This window comes from Porites lutea, chromosome 2 (assembly GCF_958299795.1).
Source record: "Porites lutea chromosome 2, jaPorLute2.1, whole genome shotgun sequence".
Taxonomy (NCBI): Eukaryota; Metazoa; Cnidaria; class Anthozoa; order Scleractinia; family Poritidae; genus Porites; species Porites lutea.
Genome location: NC_133202.1, coordinates 51171198 through 51191808, shown reverse-complemented (window position 1 = coordinate 51191808; position 20611 = coordinate 51171198). Strand labels below are relative to the sequence as shown.

Here is a 20611-nt window from a genome sequence, read left to right as displayed (position 1 = left end):
AAGGGGAGTCAATGGGTTTTTCATTACATTCAACCACAGGAACCTTCCCCCCCCCCCCCCCCCCCAAATAATGATAATAATAAAAATAAGAAAAGACAAGAATGATAAATAAATAAAATCGTAATAATTCTTTGAGGCACCTGCTAATAATATTGTTTTATTACAAACTCAAAAAGGCTAGTTTGTATTATTGAACAGATACCTGTGATTGCTAAATTTGCTAGCAATGAGCAGCTAATTAAAACCCACATAAACTATAATGGGCAAAATTTGCTTGTTAAAAATACCGCCCAAGGTACTTGGCAAAGTTATTAATGAATCATGTTTGGTTCAAAAATGGCTGCAGAAAATCCGTGTATATACAACTTAAAGGGCCGAGCCCCATTTCCCTGTGTCTTTTAAACAAGAAGTAGTTGAGACAAGCTTTCTTAAAATTTGAATTAACTTTACTGTGAATTCAATTATGCCAGCATTAATTCCACCAATGTTATTAGATGGCTTGCCTTGTTGAACCCCTAGGTTGCTGTGGGGCCCACCATTTAACTTTTGAGGTGGGGTGGGGGAGGGGAGGGGGTTAGTATGGGTGATTTCCGCAAAAATATCCTTAGCTACAAACTGATTTCGAGGGGAAAAAATTATTGCAAGGAAACACCTGGGGAAAAAATATCCTATACTGAAAAAAAAAAAAAGTTACACCTTTGCATGTCAGAGAAAAATCTATCACCAGAGGTTTGGGAAAATAATTTTTACCCAAACCAAATCACCCGTACCCCCCTCACAAGTCAAATAATCAGCTCCTAATACAGCCGTCTGTCCTCGCTCCTCGCCAATGTGGACGTCTTGCCAGGAGAAACGTCTGGCGGCGAGGAGCGAGGAAAGACGGATGTATTAGCAGGCTAGAATTCATTCCGGCTGCACTGAGTGCAAATGGAAGCTACTGTACTCTAAAAAATTGTCTTTGCTTTTTAACTGAAATCAAGGTTACCACCTCAATCCTCGTTGCAGTTTAAGTTTTAAGACGGCCTACGGCCCCTCAGTTAAGCATAAAATATAAAAGTAGCACAGAAAGAAATCTACATATTGATATCTACATCATGAAATAAGCATATAAAAGAAGCACAGAGAAAGATATCTACATCATGAAATAATTTATGAATAGAATTCTACACAGATAAAGCGCACCGTTGAAGCAAGCCATGCCGCTGCTAGCGGAGGCAAGACTCAAGGCTTCAAATGATTTCTTATTGCAAGTTACGAAACAGCAAACTTAAAAAAAGTAACATAGTTATACGTGTTTATTAAAACATTCGGGTAGCGCTATAAGACTACTTTTGCATTTCCTACCCTATTAGAAATAAAAGAGAGTTGCGGAGCAATCGGTTGTGATTATGTTTGATTGGAATTCAAAATAGTCCTATTCTGTAGTCTCTTTAACTGACCAGCCTGAGCCAAAGGAACAGCCGATATTTCGCGACGCCATCAATGGTTTCCTCGCGAAACTACGGTTGTTTACCATCTCCATGAGCAAACTGGTCGGTTCACGGTTTGGGTAAATGGTAATAAAAATTCAAGGGCGTTTTCCATTCAACCCAAAATTCCGGGAAATTTCGGGCGGTACATCAAATGGAACGAACCGTTTCGGTTTAGTCCGACCGGGATATTCGGGACCAGCTTTGAAGGTGGTCCAGTTTGACCGGTCTGGTCGGTCAGACCGAAATGTCCCTTTCTATTTGACAAAATTGTTGTCCCCAGTACCGCTCTTTTGTATCCTGCTTACAGGAACAATAACCAAACGCGCGGTGGCTTGTGCCAGGTCTGGGCAACCGGAATACCTTTCGATTGGACACGTGAAATTTCCGAAATTTCAAACCGGAATTTTGGTTTAATGCTTCGTCCCGGAATCGCGTTTACCATTTGAACAAATCAGTTCCATTTACCAAACAATGGCCAAGAAACCGCGTAACTAGTATCAACCACTTTGAAGAAATGGAACACAAATTTCCGTTTGGAGCATTCCGTTCGGAAAAACAGGGCCACCTTTTCAGATGTTTCTTTGCTCCCAAATGTTTTCCTCCCGGAGTGATCCAAAGAGGCGTGTTCCATTTACTTCCCAACCGAGTTTTCCGGAAACGTTTTGCAAATTGTAAACAACCTACGTCTCGGCGAGAATGACTGCAGGAATTCCACACTCTGATGACGTGTCACTACCCAGATCTGGGTAGTACTCCTGATTGGTCGAAGCAAATTTCCCTAGTGGCAAGACCAATTGGTAGCACTAACAAGATTTGGGTAGTGACACGTCATCAGTATGGAATTTCTGCGCTTGTTCCTCAGACATCATTTTGCGCCAGAGAAATCAGTGGTAGCGTCGCTGCGAAATGTGGATTGTTTTCCCAGGCTAGCATGTGAAGAAGCGATTGGATGTCCACTAAACCTTTGTTTGTTTTGCTGTCGCTTTTAATCTTCGACCGGTGTTAAATAGCTGGAAGGTACGTATCCCTTACGTCCATCCGCCTCCACAAGCCACCATTCTTCATTGCCCGTCAAATCCTGCTTCTGCAAAACAACTACTGCTTGTCCCTCTTCAAGATTCAATTCCGCTACACTACTAGCCTCGAACGCAAACTCTGCGTAATAGCTTGATTTAGGATTAGTCTCGCGAGTCAACGCTACACTGCATTCCTCTCCCGGATCTGTTTCCGTAGCCACCATCTGACTCGTTTCATTGCTAATAACGCTATCATCTTCGAAGGCATTGTCAGTAATACTTGCACCTCCTTCGCTACTATCAGCAGCATCTTCCAGCGGAGAAAGGTAACTTTGTGGCACATAACCAGTGGCACCATTACACTGAATTAGCCACCACTCAGGGTTACCGCTGGTATCTGAGTATCGCAGGACAGACACTAGGTTTCCTTCAGTCACGGATAATTCTCCTGTACTTTGAGCTTCAAAGCTGAACTCGACCATGTGGAGCTTTTCTCTGCCCGGAATTACTTCTACCATGTCCGAGCTACCTGCATGACTATTGCCCTGAGAAAGAAAATCCACATTTAAAGTTGGTTTAAAAATTTTCTTGACCTCTCTGATGACACTAAAGATGGCCTGCGTAGAAGGCGGCTTTTTTGTGTGTTTCTTGTTTGTGGTTCGTTAAGTATGAGATAGGGAGAGCCGCAAACTCAGGTCAAACGACAAACCGAGGGGGAGTGGAAGGAGAAATGGAAGCTTTCATGCAGCCGTACCTCTTACTATACCTATTGTTATAGAGTCTACATCAAGTGAGCTACAAGCCTAAGTGAAAAGCCAGACCCAGACCTAAGCAGTGGAAACTGATCTCGTCTGCACGCAAACGCTTATGAATTAGTTAGACCAGCTTCAAACCTCATGTGCCGAACAAAAGCAAATGAGCGAGAACAATAAATTTTCCTTATTTCCCGCTAAATTTGGCACAAGCTGTTTGTGTTTGAAATGGGTCTTACAAAAAGTGAGGGTCCTCCAAGTTTTTTTTTTTTTTTTTTCAGTTTTGGGGGTTAAAATTGCCTGAGACAGTTAATTGGTAAAAGTCTAAAATAGTAAACGCCTGAATGCAAGTAGTACCAAGATTTCGCCAACAAAATTTTCAGTTGAGGTCAGAACGATGAAAGGCCTCAAAAACAAACGAGCAAAAACTTTATTAATTAATCACTTCCACCATATGTGCGGAAAACATAACAGAGCGGGGTTCTAATTGACCACACCACCACCCAACAACAACAACAACAACAAACATGTCGGTAAGAAGTTACTTTTTGCCTTACACCTTAAAATAACTGCGCCCTAAAGACTTACAGGCCTTGCTGCACTGCTTAGCCGTCGTGGGGCAGGCGTTGGCTGGAGAATCGTGGAGGGAGGGGGTGGAGCTTGTCTTTGCTTCCTTAGCATTCTCTCTTCAAATTCATCACCTCTGAAATCCACCAAGCTGGGTTTGTTGTCCCCATAATCTTCTGTGGTATCCTGAAAGAAGCAACAAACACAGGTATGGTGTACATAGTCAACTCCACCTTCAGTGGGAAAACAGTTATAGGGAGTAACAGGTGATAGGTTTAATAAGCAAAACAACATATAGGGAAGATCACGACGCATCTTGGTGCATATCTTTGCGGTCACTATCAGTACAACGTGAAACTCTTTTATGCGACTTTTCACGGAGGACGGTAGCACACGATGAATTTTCCAAAGTAGCCTTTAGACAAAAGCCACTAGCATTTGCAAATTCAAGAGGCGGTTTTAAGCAGATAAAACCATAAAATATTTCAGCGGGAAAATGCAACGGCTAAACGCACGCATACAGTATTTTGCAAATAAATGTACCCTAGTTTCAAGCAACATGCTAAATACTGCTCGGACTGGAATATACCGATAGGTGGTATTTCGCAATGGCATAAACGAACTGGTCTATTTCAACCCTAATGCGTAATGGAAATCTGTCTACAAGACTTACCTGATCTCTTGAAGGTTGCGTTGGGGTTTTCAGCGATCGCCTCTTCCTGCGAGAACTGTCCTTTGCTACAAAACTCAACGGTATAAAACTCAGGTCCGAGAACTGCTCCATCACTTGTAAAGATCTCTTGCTATGGTGCTCAATTATGTCACCTTCCACCGTCTGTACAACTGGTAGCTGAAATAGTGAAATGTTACTTGTCAAAGGACTCCTACATTGTATGACTGCGGATTTGAAAATAATCCAGTGATTCTGTTACCTCTGCGTCCTGTGTCCCTGACGCATTAAAATCCCCAAAGGCGCAAAATCATTCATGGCACGGGGATGCGTCCCGTGGGACGCAAAGATCGATTAATCGATCGATCTGAACATGTGTATTTGTAGAAATATCCGCCCCGTTCGCGTTATTTCTGTGGCAGTTGTAAATGGCTGTCGTTTAACAATGCATATTTCTTTTAGCCTTTGTTGTGCTTCAAAATAGAAGGACAATAAATTATTTCAATTTCAGTATACATGTACTTAATACAGAGTTTTGGAGTCTGTCTTCAGATTAACTGTCTGGTTACATAAAGGCCCAAGCAGTTTCAATTTTGGACTCTTTTTGAATTATTAAACTGGGAGTCACGATTTTTCACAAGATGAGTCCCAGGACTCACCATAACTATTTGTAACAAAATCACTGTAAATCAACAGCCAAGTCCATATAATATTAGCCTCCAATAGCTTACTCCCCATGATATTAGTGTCTCATACTCTTACGACTATCCTTACGCTATAAACTCTTGAGGTTTTCATCAGTTTTCTATAAAATTACGTTTCCTTTGAAAATATCATTGCAAAACCTCCATTACCAAAACCGACACTTAGGACCCTCTTAATTGTATTCACACATATATGCTGCTACAGGCCGAGTTCCAACGATTTTTTCCTAAACAAGCACCTTAGCCCAATTGCTGTAATAAGCACAGGTACCTGTAATAGCTGCTCGTACTCCTGTTGAATTTCATAGTATAATCGGTTCTGTGCCATGGCAAAGTTCTTGAGACAGTCCACCACTAAAGACATACACTTCTCAGTAAAACCAGGGATCTCCTCCAACAGCTGAGTGTTCAGTGCTTCATAGTTTTTCTTGGCAAACCCCAGTTCTTCTTTGGCCTAAAAATTTACAAGGACATAAACAGTTAGAAAACCCACACACAAATAAACAAACAAACAAAAAAGCAAGAACAAAACCAAAAAGCAACGTCAAAAACAAAGACAACACAAAATAACCAAAACAAACGTCAAAGCTTATCACTTTTTATCATATGGCTGAATCCACGAGCGGGCAAGATGACGCCAGTCATTCGTTCTGATTGGCTACCTGAGCGGAGTAAGATGGGTCTATCTTGTCCGCTCGGGATTTCCCGCGTTGGTCCAACAAGAAAAAGTTCTCTTTTTGGTCATATAATAAATCTTTTATTGACCAAGAGTTAACCTAGTAAGATGGGTCTATCTAGCCCACTCGGGACTTCCCGCGTGGGTCCCGCAAGAAAAAGTTCTTTTTTCAGTCATATAATAAATATTTTTTTTGACCAGGCATTAACCTCGTCCACGTTTTACGCACTGATCTAAAGTTCAACGCAGGATGCTTTGTACTGTAAATGTTTCGACAATTATCCGGTCTAAAACTATACGTTTAACGATTACGTCACTGAGTTAGCTCATTAAAAGATTTCTCAACAACTAATATGTACCACTTTTAATTTCTCTCTGTCCTTTATCTTGTCAATCTTGTTTGACCAGCTGTCGTAGTCCAAGCACTTGTCATTTCTCTTTTGAATTAAGCGCTGCGGTCCTTGAAACAAGTTGAGCAAGGAATTGAGCGGAGAAAGCACTTGCAACTGAACACTATCTATCTGTTAAATGAAAAGAAACAGAACGCCAATTGATGTAGTGAATTGTAAAGTGAGTATAATTTGTACTCATGAAGAAAGAAAGATTGGGTATTGTAATCTCACGCAGAGGCTAGCTTGCGTAGCAAGCGTTTCCGTTCGGTTTCGGAGCAAAGAAAGACCGAGGAACGGGATTTTCGGTATTGGCCGTTCGAGAAATGGAAAGAGAGCCAAAAAATTGAAAGAAGGGGGAGGGGGAAAGGAAGGATAACCTTTCTTCCCCACCCCCTCCCCGCTCTTTTACTCTCGTCATTTCATTCACGCGGTCTGTGACTCTCGTTCCTCGTTCTTTGCTCCGAAACCGCACGGAAACACTTGCTACGCAGGCTACGCAAAAGCTGACACCGTTTTCTTTCCTGGGACCAGAGGGTATATTGGGAGTTTAAGCAAAGACTTTTTGAACAGCGCACGTTAACCGAAGCTGAGACCTTTTTCCTTTTAGTATGACTTGACGCGACCAAATGTGTACATCTAAGTGTTTTTACGTTTATAGAGACAATTGCCGCCAAAATGGGCAAAACCACTGCCAAAGAATGCAAAAGAGACCACTTCCGGTTGATGTGCGCCGCTCAAAAAACGTCTTTGCTTTAACTCCTGAATAACATCTCTTAAGCGAACACTCAAACAAATCACGACAAAAATCCGCAAATTAGTTAATTGTCCTTTTTTTTGCCTTTTCCGATTGAGCCAGTCAGAGTGACCTTCTGTAAGTGGACACTCTACCCTGGACCCAATTAGCCCCATGGTTGCAAGCGTACGAGCAACCTCGTTCCCAGCATTTTTTCACAAAGTGCTGTCAACTTGTCGTTGCGAAGACGAGTTTGAGGTCAACAGTGGTCGCACTCTCACTCGTCTATGCGTTCATTAGTTGGCTATAGAGAATTATATCATTTAAACTTACAAATCTGCTTAGAATAGTCTCCCCAATCGTCTTGTGTGTCCTATAATAAGTGGACACCTCTGAACACGTTGCAGCATCTTGGTAGAAGTCATTAATATTGTCCCCTAAAGCCTGGCGGAACTCCATGGTCTCCTGCGATAAAAAACGGTTGAAAATGCTAGTATTCATCATAATTATTTTGAAGTTTTTCGTATGTTTGCGATTAGCTACAATCAATGCAGTTTTGAGGTAGTGCTGGTCAGAAACATAGTGATACTCGCTTAGAACTTCTAACCTTCCCTTGTATGGCTCAAAATTTTTTTTGTCGTACTATATAAGCGAAGACTTTTTGGTCAGGTTGTGACTTCACAAAGTTACCTCAAATTCCTCCAAGTAAGTTGATACGTTTTTCCAAAGTGCTTTCACGGTCTTCTCGACTCCACGGAGCTTTTTCTCCTCTTCGATGAATTTTTCGTCGACAGTCTGCAGATGTTAAAACAATCAAGCGTACTTATCCAAATAAACTTGAACCTTTCTGATGAGACTATTCCTTGTGGTGCTTGAGAGACAATAATTTATGAGCAAGTTAGATCCGCTTTACACAAAAGCTACCCGCCTAAAATTTGGAAATATTTCTCCGCCAAAATATTATCGAGATAACGATTGAGAGGGATTAAGCAAGTGAAGTCTCCAAGGGTGTTATTCTACTCAGCGTCATTCAACAATTGCTTTATAATGATCTACTTAACAACCAATTGTTTAGCAGCGTAACATTTAGTTGTTTGAAAATGACACTTTAGTTTACTGTAGCGTTAGTTCCATTTAATTAATGAATGAATCCAAACTATCGGAAGATCCCATACATCAGAACGTATGTACAGAGTACGTTATCATCTGGTTTAACGGTCACTTCAAGCTAGAATACCTTAACAAATGTAGAATTTTTTTTCCCAATTGATATGGAGGTTACTAAGCCATACGAAAACTAAATTAAAACTAGTCGATGTAAGACGTTAATTGGCTCCACTTAAGAACTGATGAAAAGCACATAGTACGAATCAGTAAGTAAATTAACCTGTGCCACGAGCCCTGTAAGTTGTGTTAGTTTCTGATTAATTCGAGTGCCTTTCTTCACCACTGAATGCCAGCTTAGCTTCTGTATCTTGTTTGTAAGACCACTCTCTTCAACTTTTTTGTACTTGACAACTGTTGAAAGCAGAGCGTAAGTCGACATCAGAATCAGATAAAAAAATCAGGTTAAACTTCGGCCGTGTTAGTCTGAATTCTTAGCCGTCCTAGCCCCCAATCCGGAGACGCCCCCACCCCTCCCTGCCTCAGGTTAGAGGGTGGAGACGGGTAACATTTCAGACTACGGCTGAGTCAGTCTCCCTCACAGCTGTTCTTATCTCGTCACGCAACGTTCCTCCCTAACATTGGGGAGAAGCCTTGCGTGACGAGACAAAAACGGCTGCGAGGGAGACTCAGCAGAGTGGGTCTCCTTGGGTCTTGTGTTCTCTCGTGCTTTATTCAAGCAAAATGTTTTACGATCTATTTCCAGTTAGCCAAGGGTGATCGCTGAGCAAGAGGCTTCATGACAGGAGACGCTTTGAAAACACCTCTTAATTGGAACGCGACCATCCGGACTACCCTTGCTATGAAACAAGTAAGTCTCCAACTCTAGTAAAAGACACACTTCCATAAAGTTACAATGATCAATCAGTCTCACGTGAAACAATAGCTACACTATGCTATTCACTCAGTATACTATAACTCGAACACAAACTTACCGAGATCCTTTCTCCGTTTAAACTCGTTGATTGCATTAGCCACATCCGTCATTACTGTGATCGCTTGCAGTAAGTTGTACTTATCACGATGTATTTCAGGAGTATACTATAAAAGGGAACACATGAAAAAAAAGTTGTTTGTAGCTCATAGTAGTGATAGATTTAGTCATACAGGTATCTAAATAATAGGCTATTTTTGGAGTTTTAAAACCCTGGCTTTCAAAACGAGGTTACTTGCAACCTTAGTTAGTAAAACTAAGTTTTATTTGTAAGGGATAAAACTAAAAGGCATTTTCGTTCATATCAAAAGCTGGGCACCTACCCTCGTAAGGGCCAAACTGAATAAACAACCACACATGCGGTTATATTAGCAAATGGCGCTAGGAAATGAACATAGCCTGCGTGCCTGCACTCTTACGCCGCCGAATGACCTCTCCCCCTTTTCCTTTAAACGCCTGCCATGCAGACTAGAATGGAGAAGGATGTCAATAGCCTCGATAAAAATACATAAACATGACCATGCTACACTACAAACAAGAGTATACCTTTAGGAGTTCATTTAACAAGAGCGGGTATTTAAGGACTCTCTGTACAGGTTTGATAAGAAAAGATGACAAGTCCCAACAACGAGTATGTTCTCTAAAAAAAAAAGGAAGATAAGATAAAACTAACACAAAAAATACAATAGTCACGAAGAAGCCTAAAGGAGTTCGTTGTTTAAAGACTCCTAGCCTTCCAAAACGGGTGGACGTCCTCTAGTCTTCGCGTCCTTTTTGTACGCTGTGAAGGGACCAACCTACAAAAGTCTACCCCCTTGATAGGGAAATAGACGGGGCAAAGACACAAGTGGTCGCTTGCAGAACTGTCTGTGATATAGAGGTAGAAGCAAAATTGAGTATCTTTGGGACCAAGAGCACTAAAAAAGGTTATGGTATCGCAAGGGGAAACTGTAATTAGTGATAAGAAAATAAGCCCTGTCCAAACAACGTCTGCTCGAATGCCACCTAAGCGTTCTCATACGCCAGCGCGCATGCTTGTGGCGTCACCAAATGACATCCTCAATTGGCTCTCTATCCGTTATCAATGAGTGATGTCACTCCCGTGGCCTCTTCCTTCCCTCCAAACTCCTTAATGCAATGTTCGAATGCCACCGCCACCGAAGCGTTCCCATACGCCAGTGACCAAACTTGTGACGTCAACCAATGACATCTTCAACTGGTCCTCAATGGGTCATCGGTGGCGATGTAACTCTCATGACCTCATTCCTTCCACCCAAACTCCCCAATACATCCCCTATTTCCTCCTTAATATACTGTACTGTAGCCGGGAGAGATACAGCAGCTTGGATGGTCTTTAAGCCAACCGGGTCAACAACTTTTGTACAACGACACATCAAACAATTCAAAACCACTGGAAGTATTGAAACAGTGGCAAGTGTGCAAATCACTCGACTACAACACATAATAATTAGACATCATTTACCTTATTTTTTCTAAACATTTTAATATTTCATCCTGTATTTCAGGCATTTCTTCGTACTGCAAATATAAACAAAATACAATAAATACAGAAAAAAAGGAAATGGCAATCTCTTACTTCACAAAGTTCACTAGAGAGTGATAGAAAAAAATCCTCTTTCCATAACTTTCTTAACCTTGGTTACACTTTACGTAGATCGGTCAAATCGCTACTTTTCCATGTTTGGAAAATCTTGTAAGTATCGATCTTTCGTAAGTTCTGTTTGCATATCATATATCAATGTCACCTTTTCCATCAGCGAAATAGCATCATCGTGGTTCCTACAGTATACAGCATATACATCCTTGATTTCTTCAGACAAGTCTACAAAGCACTTTCCTGGGGAAATAAAATTTTTTAAGCAGCCATCAAAAACATTGATGAATTTGTACATTGTTGTAGGCTTAACTTTTTATCTCCCAACTGTTACAATCACTTCATGAACAATCCTTCTCTAGTACCTAAACAAGCAGTATTGTGACTATATGAAGACAAAGAAATTATCCATCAAGGCTCGTCGATTTTTGCTTTTCTTTGTCTAAGTTTATAGTTGTAAATCTGAGGCAAATAAAATGGAAATATTAACAGTTTGTACAGCTTCTAACCAAACAAATTTCTTAAACCACAGTAAAATGTGAAATATGTTGCAGTGTTTGCAAACTGACTACATTTAACCCAAAGATACGCTTTAGCCATATATAATGCGTTCATTTCTGAGTCATATTTACCAAGTTCCTGGTCTTTCCCCTCCTTGGTTTGAACGGCATTTTGTAAGCCTTTCAACAGTTTCCGTGATGTCTCCAGAACACTTTCAATGTTTCCAAACAAAGCTTCACAATCGAGATCCTTTACCTGCACGAAACAGAAACACAGATTCATCTACAGACAAACAAACAAGTAAAACAGAGCCAAACCAAAAGAAAAATCAAAAAAATGGTTTGCTTATGGGGAGGCAGATCATAATAGGATATAGGCGGAGACTAAGTGAGGAATGGCTTGGCATTCTGCACTTGGCCTTGCCTAGTCCCTGTACGGCATTTTTCCAGGCCTTCCGAAGGTAAATTACAGCTGCAACGGCATGCTGCTTTCAGAGCGGAGTTGAATTTATGTTGTTCTTACACTGTCTTTTCCTAACCATCGTAAACTTCCGCTTGTAAGCTTTCCCCGGCTACTTACAAGCCCCCCCCCCCCCCCCCCCGCTTAGTCATAGGCCCAGCTACCTGTTAACAAATAAAATACATCCGGCTATACCCTCCCCCCTCCCCCACCGATATATTTTTAAAGCCCCCTTCTAGCTTGTACTGTAATGAATTCGATTTTTTACGACGTGAACGAGTAAACTCAAAAATCTAAAAAAAAAAAAAACTTTAATCATGGACAAGCAGAACTGAATGCTAGAGGAAACCAACCTGTATCGTTTGAAGTTCATGAAGGAAGTATTTAACACAAAGGTCTAGGTCATTACAGTAGTCTTTCTCTGTATTGATCAGTTCATTCACAACTCTCTGTCGCTGCTCAGCCATGTGTTTTTGATTGGATACAGCTGGCTTTTCTGTTAAGCACTGCAAAGAAGCTGAACACGAACAAAAATTTAAATTAATGGTTGCACAGTAGATGACTGATGAACAAACCTAAATACGTAATCCTACTCGGTTAGCGTCGATACGAAACAAGCAAGAAAAACTGTCCGAAATAGAGAGGTTACCACAAATTATAATGGAGGGGTACGAAGGGAAATTCAACTATATGGATGTGCTGCATTACTCCCACCCGTTGTACCCCCTCCCAAAAACACATTTAACCCCGCGGTGGAGGTGTTACTCTTATGTACAACGTATCTGGGTAGGTACCACTACGAAGCTACGAGGTGGAATATGTCTAGTCAAGCAATGCAGTTAGCCTGCCATAAAGAATTTTATATCAATACTTCTGGTCAAATCAGTTATTTTGGTCTTAAATCGGCAAGGATCTGGCTCACACTTGAATTGGACGAACTCGGATCAGAAAATGAAACTGAAAGCAATTCTGGAATGCACCAAAACTAGACTTCAAATTGTGATAGCACCTTTGTTAAATCAATACACCGTGAATCTGGGATGAAAATCTACAATTTTACCACAAATGCAAGTACTTAGATGCACTTAGATTACAGTCACGCATTTCACAGTATCGTAATAAATACCCTCTAATCCAGCAAGTTCAGTTTTGATTTTTTCCACTAATTTTGCACAAACTCCAAGATTCTCCATGACTTCTTTCTTTCTGTTCTCCTCTACAACACCAAGCAACATTTCAAGACTTCTCTGACTTCTGGCTTGTTTCTAAATCAAAGAAAAAAAGGTAACTATAGTAAGAAAAAGTATGCTCCATATGTAAAAATGGAGGTACCACATAACTGTCCAACTCTAACTGTTTGGAATTTGGCCAACTGGGACATCAAAAAAACAAGTACCATCGTGAGCTAACTTAAAGTCGACGCGAAAGCCACTAAAGATACAACTAGTTGAAAACATTCAAACAGCAAAGTATATGAATCTGCACCTGCAGGTCAGCCTCAAGAGCAGCTATTTTGTTCCTCAACATCTTTTTCCGATGCGACTCTATCATAAAGACTTTCTCATCTGAAATGAAAAGTACTGGTTAGGGCAGAGCTCGAATAACACCCCGTCCGGTCGTCCGGCACACGTAGATCTTTCTATTGAGCAAGAATGAGCGAAGTCTTAGGCAAGCCATCTTCTAACTGAATCAAACATAGACATGGATGTGCATGTAACGGTTTTGTCTTTGTTTCAATATTAATGGTTGACCTTACATTTTATGCATCCTCGGAGACCCAGGGGCAGATAGTGGGGGTGAGGGAAAGTCTAAACGGGCGGAAAAATATGACACAAAGAAAAGTAAAGAACGACGAGAAAAGCCCCTGGGGACAATGTCTTACCAGACCAGTTCCAAACGGTCGCTACCATCCTGGCTTCTGATTGGTGCCAGAAAACTTTTGTCTTTTTCTGCCCAACGGCAGAACGCCAGAACAGCGGCAACCATTTGGAATTGGTCTGGTAAGACATTGTCCGCAGGGGCTCCACTCGCCGTTCTTTACTCTTCTTCTTCGTGCCATATTTTTCCACCCGTTTAGACTTTCCCTCGCACCCACTATCTGCCCCTGGGTCTCCGAGGATGCATTTTATGACTATCTAACATTTTTTTTTGCCATTTCAACATATCCGGCTGGAACTAAAAATTTCTGACAGGTGAGGTCTTTAAAATGAGTTTTAAAAAAAAGTGGTCATGCAAATCTTGTGAAATGAGTGACCCAGTAAAACGAAGCTTCAACCTCATCATTTCTAGGGTCTTCTTTCTCTTCGATTCTTGCATCAAAAGTATAAGGCCAAGTAATTCTTTTCACCATAAAAATATTTCAGTTCTTACATTATGTTCCATTGATTAAAAGCCATTTTAAGAGGCACGTAATAATATTTTAAGAAATGTCCTTCTTAAGTAATTCAACTTTTGCCAGAAACAAAAGGCTAACTGTATTCTTCCTTTTAAAAAAAATGGAGCTTAGCCCGCGATCAATTGAAACCAAAAACTAGTCAGTGGAAATAACTTTAAAAAATGCCACTTCAGAGTTGTATACCTAAGCCCTCGATACAGTCATGTGACACTGGTCAGTGGATAATCTTTTCTGACAGCTTTCAATTGACTAACAATCATGGATGCAACACCAAGTTAAGCAAAGAGAATATATGCCTTGGACTCCCAGCTAGTAAGTGTGCCATTTCACACCTGCTTACATGAAGGAGTAGAGGTACGTACATACAGATGATTTTGTCAGAACCAAAATTCCTTGAATGCATAGATAACCACATTTTCTTACCCATGGTGCTCCACTGCACGCACTTCGCTATCAATTAATAAGAAAACAACAACACAGGACAAAACCTTGCAGAAGTTGTAATTCCTCATGCCATTCATTGATCTTCTGTTGACTCTGTGACACTTTGACTTCCATTTCCCTCTGCTTTACAGGATCCATCATCACTAACTAAAATCATTAATTGACATTGCAATGAAAAATTCAAGGAAAAGGCAATTTCTAATGTAGCACTAACTACTGATAAGACATAAAAAAAAAGGAAAAAAAAAAATTCTTAAAGTGGTGGCACGTAAATTAATATGCAATTTGAAGCTGTCTTGGCACTTGCATTGAGCATAGAATTGACTGAAATAAAGGCTGAGCTCCGCAGAAAACACAGTGTACATGACAATAAACAATTGTAGGGGTTCTAGGATCTTACCCATGAAATCCACCACCATAATGACAGAGAGTTTATGTAAGGGAGTCCTAGACTGGGTAATAGGGAGCTTAAGATCCGACGACGGCGATGGCAACGGGAACGCCACTTAAACAATAGGTTTAATTAGCAAAATAACAATTTTGCACATGCATCACACTTTATTCTACATTTTTTTGCCGTCACTGCACGACTACGATGTGAAAATGCCTAATTTCACGTTGTACAGAGGAAGTACACAAGCAACGATGAAATTTCCTCTCTCCTTCTGAACTTGGATATGGTTCTTAGGAATTCGACTTTAGCAGGGTTCGCCTACATTTGACAAAGTTAGTGACTTGGGGTAATTGCGATGAAGATTGAAAGAACAAGAATTCACTTTTTCAGCGACGCTTTCTCCGCCATCACCGTCCTCGGATCTTAAGGTCCCTAATAACTCCTTTGAAAACCCACCCAAAATCCGGCACAAATTATACTCCAAAACCAGAGCCTGAACTCCCTGTCAAGTTGTGTCTGTTGTATGATGAGTTTTTCTTTTGGTTCAACTTTTTTTTTTTGCCTGTTCAAGGCATTCAGATAGTGGAGAGTGGGGGTGAAGTGAAGGCCCCCCCACTCCCCACCCCCAAACACAACCCTCTGGCTCTTTTATCCAGGTCACTTCTTGTTTCACCATCCCTACCACCTGTATACCTGGAACAGGCTAAGTTTAATTATTCCTAGGTTTTTCTCATTTTGCTACATGTCATGAGTGGAAACTAAAGATTCAACTAAGGATTAAAAACTAAATTATAACATTAACAGTAATACAGAGTTTGTAGGCCATACATCAGCAAATTTTCTAAACAATCAATACCTGAGCAATAGACTTGAATCCAGTATGTACATTCATCTCTTTCTGTAAAGTATGAGATTGGTACATTGTAACCACAGATTGTCAAGGAAATACCTCATACACTACCTTGAACACTGCAAGTAGTGTTGCATTTACAGGTCATTTTATAGAACATTGCATCATGTCATCTCAAAGTCATGGTCAGGAATGATTCCAGGTCAAGCCTGAATTTTTTTAGGTTCTGTTTCAACCGTTAGGTTGTTAATTATTCAACTGTGAGGATCACATATTCACTTAATTACCTCACGCAGCATTGAAAAAAGATGCTGTGTGGGGTCAATATGATCTCTGAACTTCTCTTTTTTCCCAGGGCCATGGTGAATATGTAAAAACTGCCCTTCACTACCAATTTTCTACATGTATATATACATCAGCATGTCCGTAAGAACTTTCTTAATTGGCAGATGATACTTACCTTAAGATTTTGTTCTGTTTCTTTGATCCTTTTCTGCAGGGAAGCTAATCTGGGGCCATCAACTTCATCAAATGAATTTTCTAACAACAGTAATGATTCAAGATGCATATCAGCAGAGTGAACTGTTACATACTCAGCAGTAACATTTACACAATTACATGTATTGATTTAGCCATGAATATTTTTAAGAGTGACTGGGAAGGGGTTAAGATTATCTTGCGGAAGACTGAAAGACGGTAGGCAATCCACAGCAGGCACCACCAACCAAGCCTGAAGAAAACAAATTGTCTACCGGTATCATTATTTTGGATTAAGCAGGTTAAGGCCTCAAAAAAAAAAAACATTATGAGGTGAGGTACAAGGCAAGTACATGTCATTGTTTTGTCTTTTGGTGACTTTGTATAAAATGAATTTAGATTCCATGAAAGCCGTGATATCATCCATGATCTATTACTGAACAGACACATGGCAACATGGAGTCTCTTCATTTAAAAAAACTAGGAACTGTAGAGTGGGCAGAAGTTATACATGGTACATACCCTTGTTTCCAGCCCATTCAGCACCATGAGCATCACTATCAATAACTGCAGCTACAGTGCTTTGACTTGGGGACTGTCTTATCTGCTCTAGGCTGCTTGAATGTCTTGGCCTGCGAGGACTCTAAAATCATTATAATAATTTAGAAAAAAATATGTATATGTATTAAATGTTCCACCATGATTAAAATTGTACATGTCTCAATTTTAGTAACTTGAGCACATACATTTTTTTTTTCACCTACAGTATGTGCGCAATATAAAGAGTGAAGAAATTGAGCCAGTTCTTGGGTCTAAGACATCATCATCTGAAGTACACTGAGAACAACTGGGATTTCAGGATTTCAATTACATACACATGTAAAATTAATGTATAGTAGCCTGACATTTATACAGTTCTGACAGTTGCAGTTCAAGAACTCTCCTGCTGCATTACACTAGTCTTTATTCAATATTGTTCCAAGAAAATAACGTACATGTCTGCTCCTGAGGAGAAAAAATTAGTTTTGTTTTCCTCAGAGCCTTGGGTTTTCCCTAACAAGAACACTGGAGATACAGTCAGATGAAATTAGATGCTACCATGTGGCCTTCAATCAAAGAATAAGAGCAAGCAGTGACTCAAAATAATGTCAGAGCAATAAGCTATTTAACAAAAACATTAACTTCCCAAAGTACCGTAGTCAAACTGTTTAGTGTATGTACCTTCTCTACATAAACATCAGTGTCTACATTTTTGTCAACCAAAGATTGTGGCTTGGATTGTGGCCTCTGCCTTGCAACACCTGCCACTCCCATCTTCGGGGATCCTTTAGGGGAAGCAGTAGGATTGACAGTTGTTTTCATATCTTCTCTGCCTGATGGTAGAGCATCCCAGTTGAAGCGGCCTTGTCCAGTCTCCTTTGATCTTCTAGCTGGTAGTGTTCTACTGCGTACAGCATTTCCACTGTCCTTTCGTTTGGGTGGTGGAGGGGCTGGCCTCCTTGGTGTAATCGGAGAATCCTCAGATGCGCTGGAATCAATGTTATCATCATCTATTACACCTTGCAGGCCAGGTATCAGGGGAGGAGGCAAAGAGGTACAGTTACCTGATAAAAGATCATCAACAAAGTTCCCTTGGACACTGGATGTGCATCCAGCATGAATCCCTGATCTTTTGCTTGGCCAAGTTCCTACAGAACCCTGATGATAAGGCTCTAATGATGGACCTTGATCTATTACACTGGACTGACCAGACAGCCCATTATAAGCACTAGCTGCTTTTGAATTTGATGCATAGCTGCTCCTAAGAGGTGTAGTTCCCCACGTCAGTGACTCTGCCGAATAAGAAGGACTGCTGCTGGTTTTATCATGTTTTATAGAAAGGTTTTTTCCCTCCATATTGCCTAAATAAGTAACAGAATATCTTTCTAGAGTCCTGGACTTGGGTGCTGGTTGTTTCACCAAAAATTCAGTTTTTCCAACCTCTTTAGACTCCTGAGCTGACTTATTCCAAGGCATAAGTATAGGAGTTAGATCCTGTGTAAATGATGAGTCCAAAAGAGACCTGTCACTGTATTCTGCTTTCGTCAAAGGGTCAAAAATATCATAACCCTGTTGACTAAATGAAACTTGACTGGAACTTTTTGACATTTCACTAGTATTAACAGAATTAGACATAACGTGAGGAGAACCAGAAAAATCTTCCCAAGATGTAAATTTTCGAGTCTTGAAATTCCAGTGATTTTCGGGTGAATTGCTTTTACTGATTACAGGCTCCAGGTATGCTGCAGGGCATGATCCAGATATGCCATTAGCTAGCTGACCCTCTATCCAATTGTCACCATCCACATGAAGAACTGTAACAACATCTCCCTCATTTAACTCTAAATCTCCTGAATACAATGCTGAAAAGTGAAACAGTGCTCTACCTTTCATTCCTACTTTCCACTGAATCTTAGCCGTTGCAGTATTAATATGGCTGCCACGTTTTGGACTTGAATTCTTGGGAGAAAAATCACCATTTAGAAATTCATCTTTGTCAGGTGGCAATTCAACTTCAACTATGACAAAGCTTGATGGAAAAATTCCTACATTCCCATCTATTTCTCCTTCCATCCATTGTGAATTTAATCGTTTGTGAAGAAATATGCAGTCGCCTTCACGAAATGTGAGCTCGCCTATGCTTTCCCCAACAAAAGGATACAATGCGCGCGCGCATGGTCTCTTTGATGACTTGACATAGCTTTTTGGAAAAAGACCAGTCCTTCCATTGAATGATCCTTCTAACCAATCATCATCAACATCTTTAGTAACTTCAAGCAGAGCCCCAGAAGGAAATGTCAGTTCAGTGTCATTTCTGGCATCAAACCCAAATGCAGCCTCAACAACATTTTCACTACTGCTATGAGAAACTTGTTTTCCTGAAGAGTAATCCTGATGATGAAAGTTATCAGATATTACACTTTCTGGAAGTTCTTCTCCATTTAAACATGGTACCGAGAAAATAGCGTTCTGTTCAGTATGGAGTTGTGAATCATTTGTTATCCTTTCAGCATAGATTATAGGAAAATATCCTCTTTTGCCTTTGTATTCAGCCTCTAACCAGTGATTGTTAATGTATTGTGTTACTGTTATGATACTTCCCTCGGGTACAGATAATTCATCTGGACTGCTGGATTGGAAACTGTATTTAGCCCTTGCAAGACTGCCCTCCATGAGAAGGCGCACATAGTCTAGGAGGAAAAAAAAAAGGCAAAATTTATTGTTTAAAAAAAAATCACTGGACTGAGGACATGTGCATGGATGCATGTGTAACCGGATGTACAGTATAAAATTATACATGTATAAATTTTAAGAAAGATATACAGCTGTACTAATGAAAGAAACAAAGTGAATGGAGATTCGACCTCAGTTGAAATCATCTTACCCTGAATTTCAATTTTGTTGTTGTTGTTGTTGTTTTTTGGTTTCCAATATTTTCACAGGAAGCTATCTAAAACCTAGTTTTTTAACTTGAGTTTTAAGCTTACAAGCTCATCAAATTAACCAAAGACTGTAAACTGTAGACTATAAAATACTGCAACCACAGAATGACAAGCAATTATTTTGAATGCTTTTGTCAAGTAACATTCAACAGGAAGACTTTTAGGAGTCTTTTTTCCTTAGCAAATATAAAATTAAAGAAATAAAGATACCTATTGTGTTAAAACACTTCAAGTGTTTAAGAACATAGCGGCCGCAAAATTGGTGAATTGCCAACATTCAAGACGAAATATTATTAAGTACACAAACTAATTATGCTCTCGTTGCAGTACACTGTACAATGTGCCAGTGACTAGTGCAAAATTACTTTCCTAAACATTCTCAAAGCCTTCAAGGAATGATGAAGGAAAGCATCACTTGAGTTCATGATGGCACCGTCAAGATATCAAATCATGAAACCCAAACCTCATCGAACAGGAAACTGCAAACTATCTCACCTTCACCCTGAGTTGGCTTAAACGATGAACTTCTAGGTCATTCCTCGGGCCAAAGTTTTCTTAGATATATATTTAACGTGTTATTCATCCTAGAAAGCGGCAAAAATCAATGTAGAAACCAAAATTTCCTAGATAAAAAGTGTTTGCATCCCACAACAACAAGTCGGTATCATGTCTTGAATCGTGTCAGGGTTGCGGGTCGTTCCCAGACTCTTCATGTTGTTCGTTCACAGGCAGCCCAATAAAACGGAGAGCAAGTTCGTTAACTGTCCGTAGCCTTTACTTTAGTCGACGGTCTCCTACTCTGTTGACTTTTCCAGTTGAGTGGGCTGGAAAGCTTTACCTTGTTAACATGCGATTATCGGAACGCATTTATTTTTGACAGGAAATAAATACACGCATCGGTAGCAGTACTTTGG

General features: G+C 40.3%; 1 protein-coding gene across 2 annotated transcripts; it reads right to left on the bottom strand.

The window, feature by feature from the left end:
* Positions 1–136: 136 nt before the first annotated feature.
* On the bottom strand, positions 137–20359 carry LOC140928963 (dynamin-binding protein-like). 2 transcript variants are annotated; one of them, XM_073378772.1, is made up of 22 exons: positions 20193–20359; positions 17437–19445; positions 16738–16858; positions 16199–16278; positions 15745–15786; positions 14539–14641; positions 13141–13220; positions 12782–12920; positions 12009–12172; positions 11328–11451; positions 10847–10938; positions 10564–10619; positions 9627–9720; positions 9082–9187; positions 8370–8500; positions 7673–7777; positions 7316–7447; positions 6217–6378; positions 5453–5635; positions 4481–4657; positions 3829–3993; positions 137–3033 (listed from the first exon to the last, which is right to left on the bottom strand). In XM_073378772.1, exons 2-22 carry the CDS (start codon positions 19426–19428, stop codon positions 2458–2460), a joined length of 4824 nt encoding a protein of 1607 aa, XP_073234873.1. In that variant the 5' UTR covers positions 19429–19445; positions 20193–20359; the 3' UTR covers positions 137–2457. The 2 variants fall into 2 exon arrangements, with proteins under 2 accessions (XP_073234873.1, XP_073234874.1); XM_073378773.1 differs by lacking the exon at positions 15745–15786.
* Between the last annotated feature and the right edge of the window lie 252 nt (positions 20360–20611).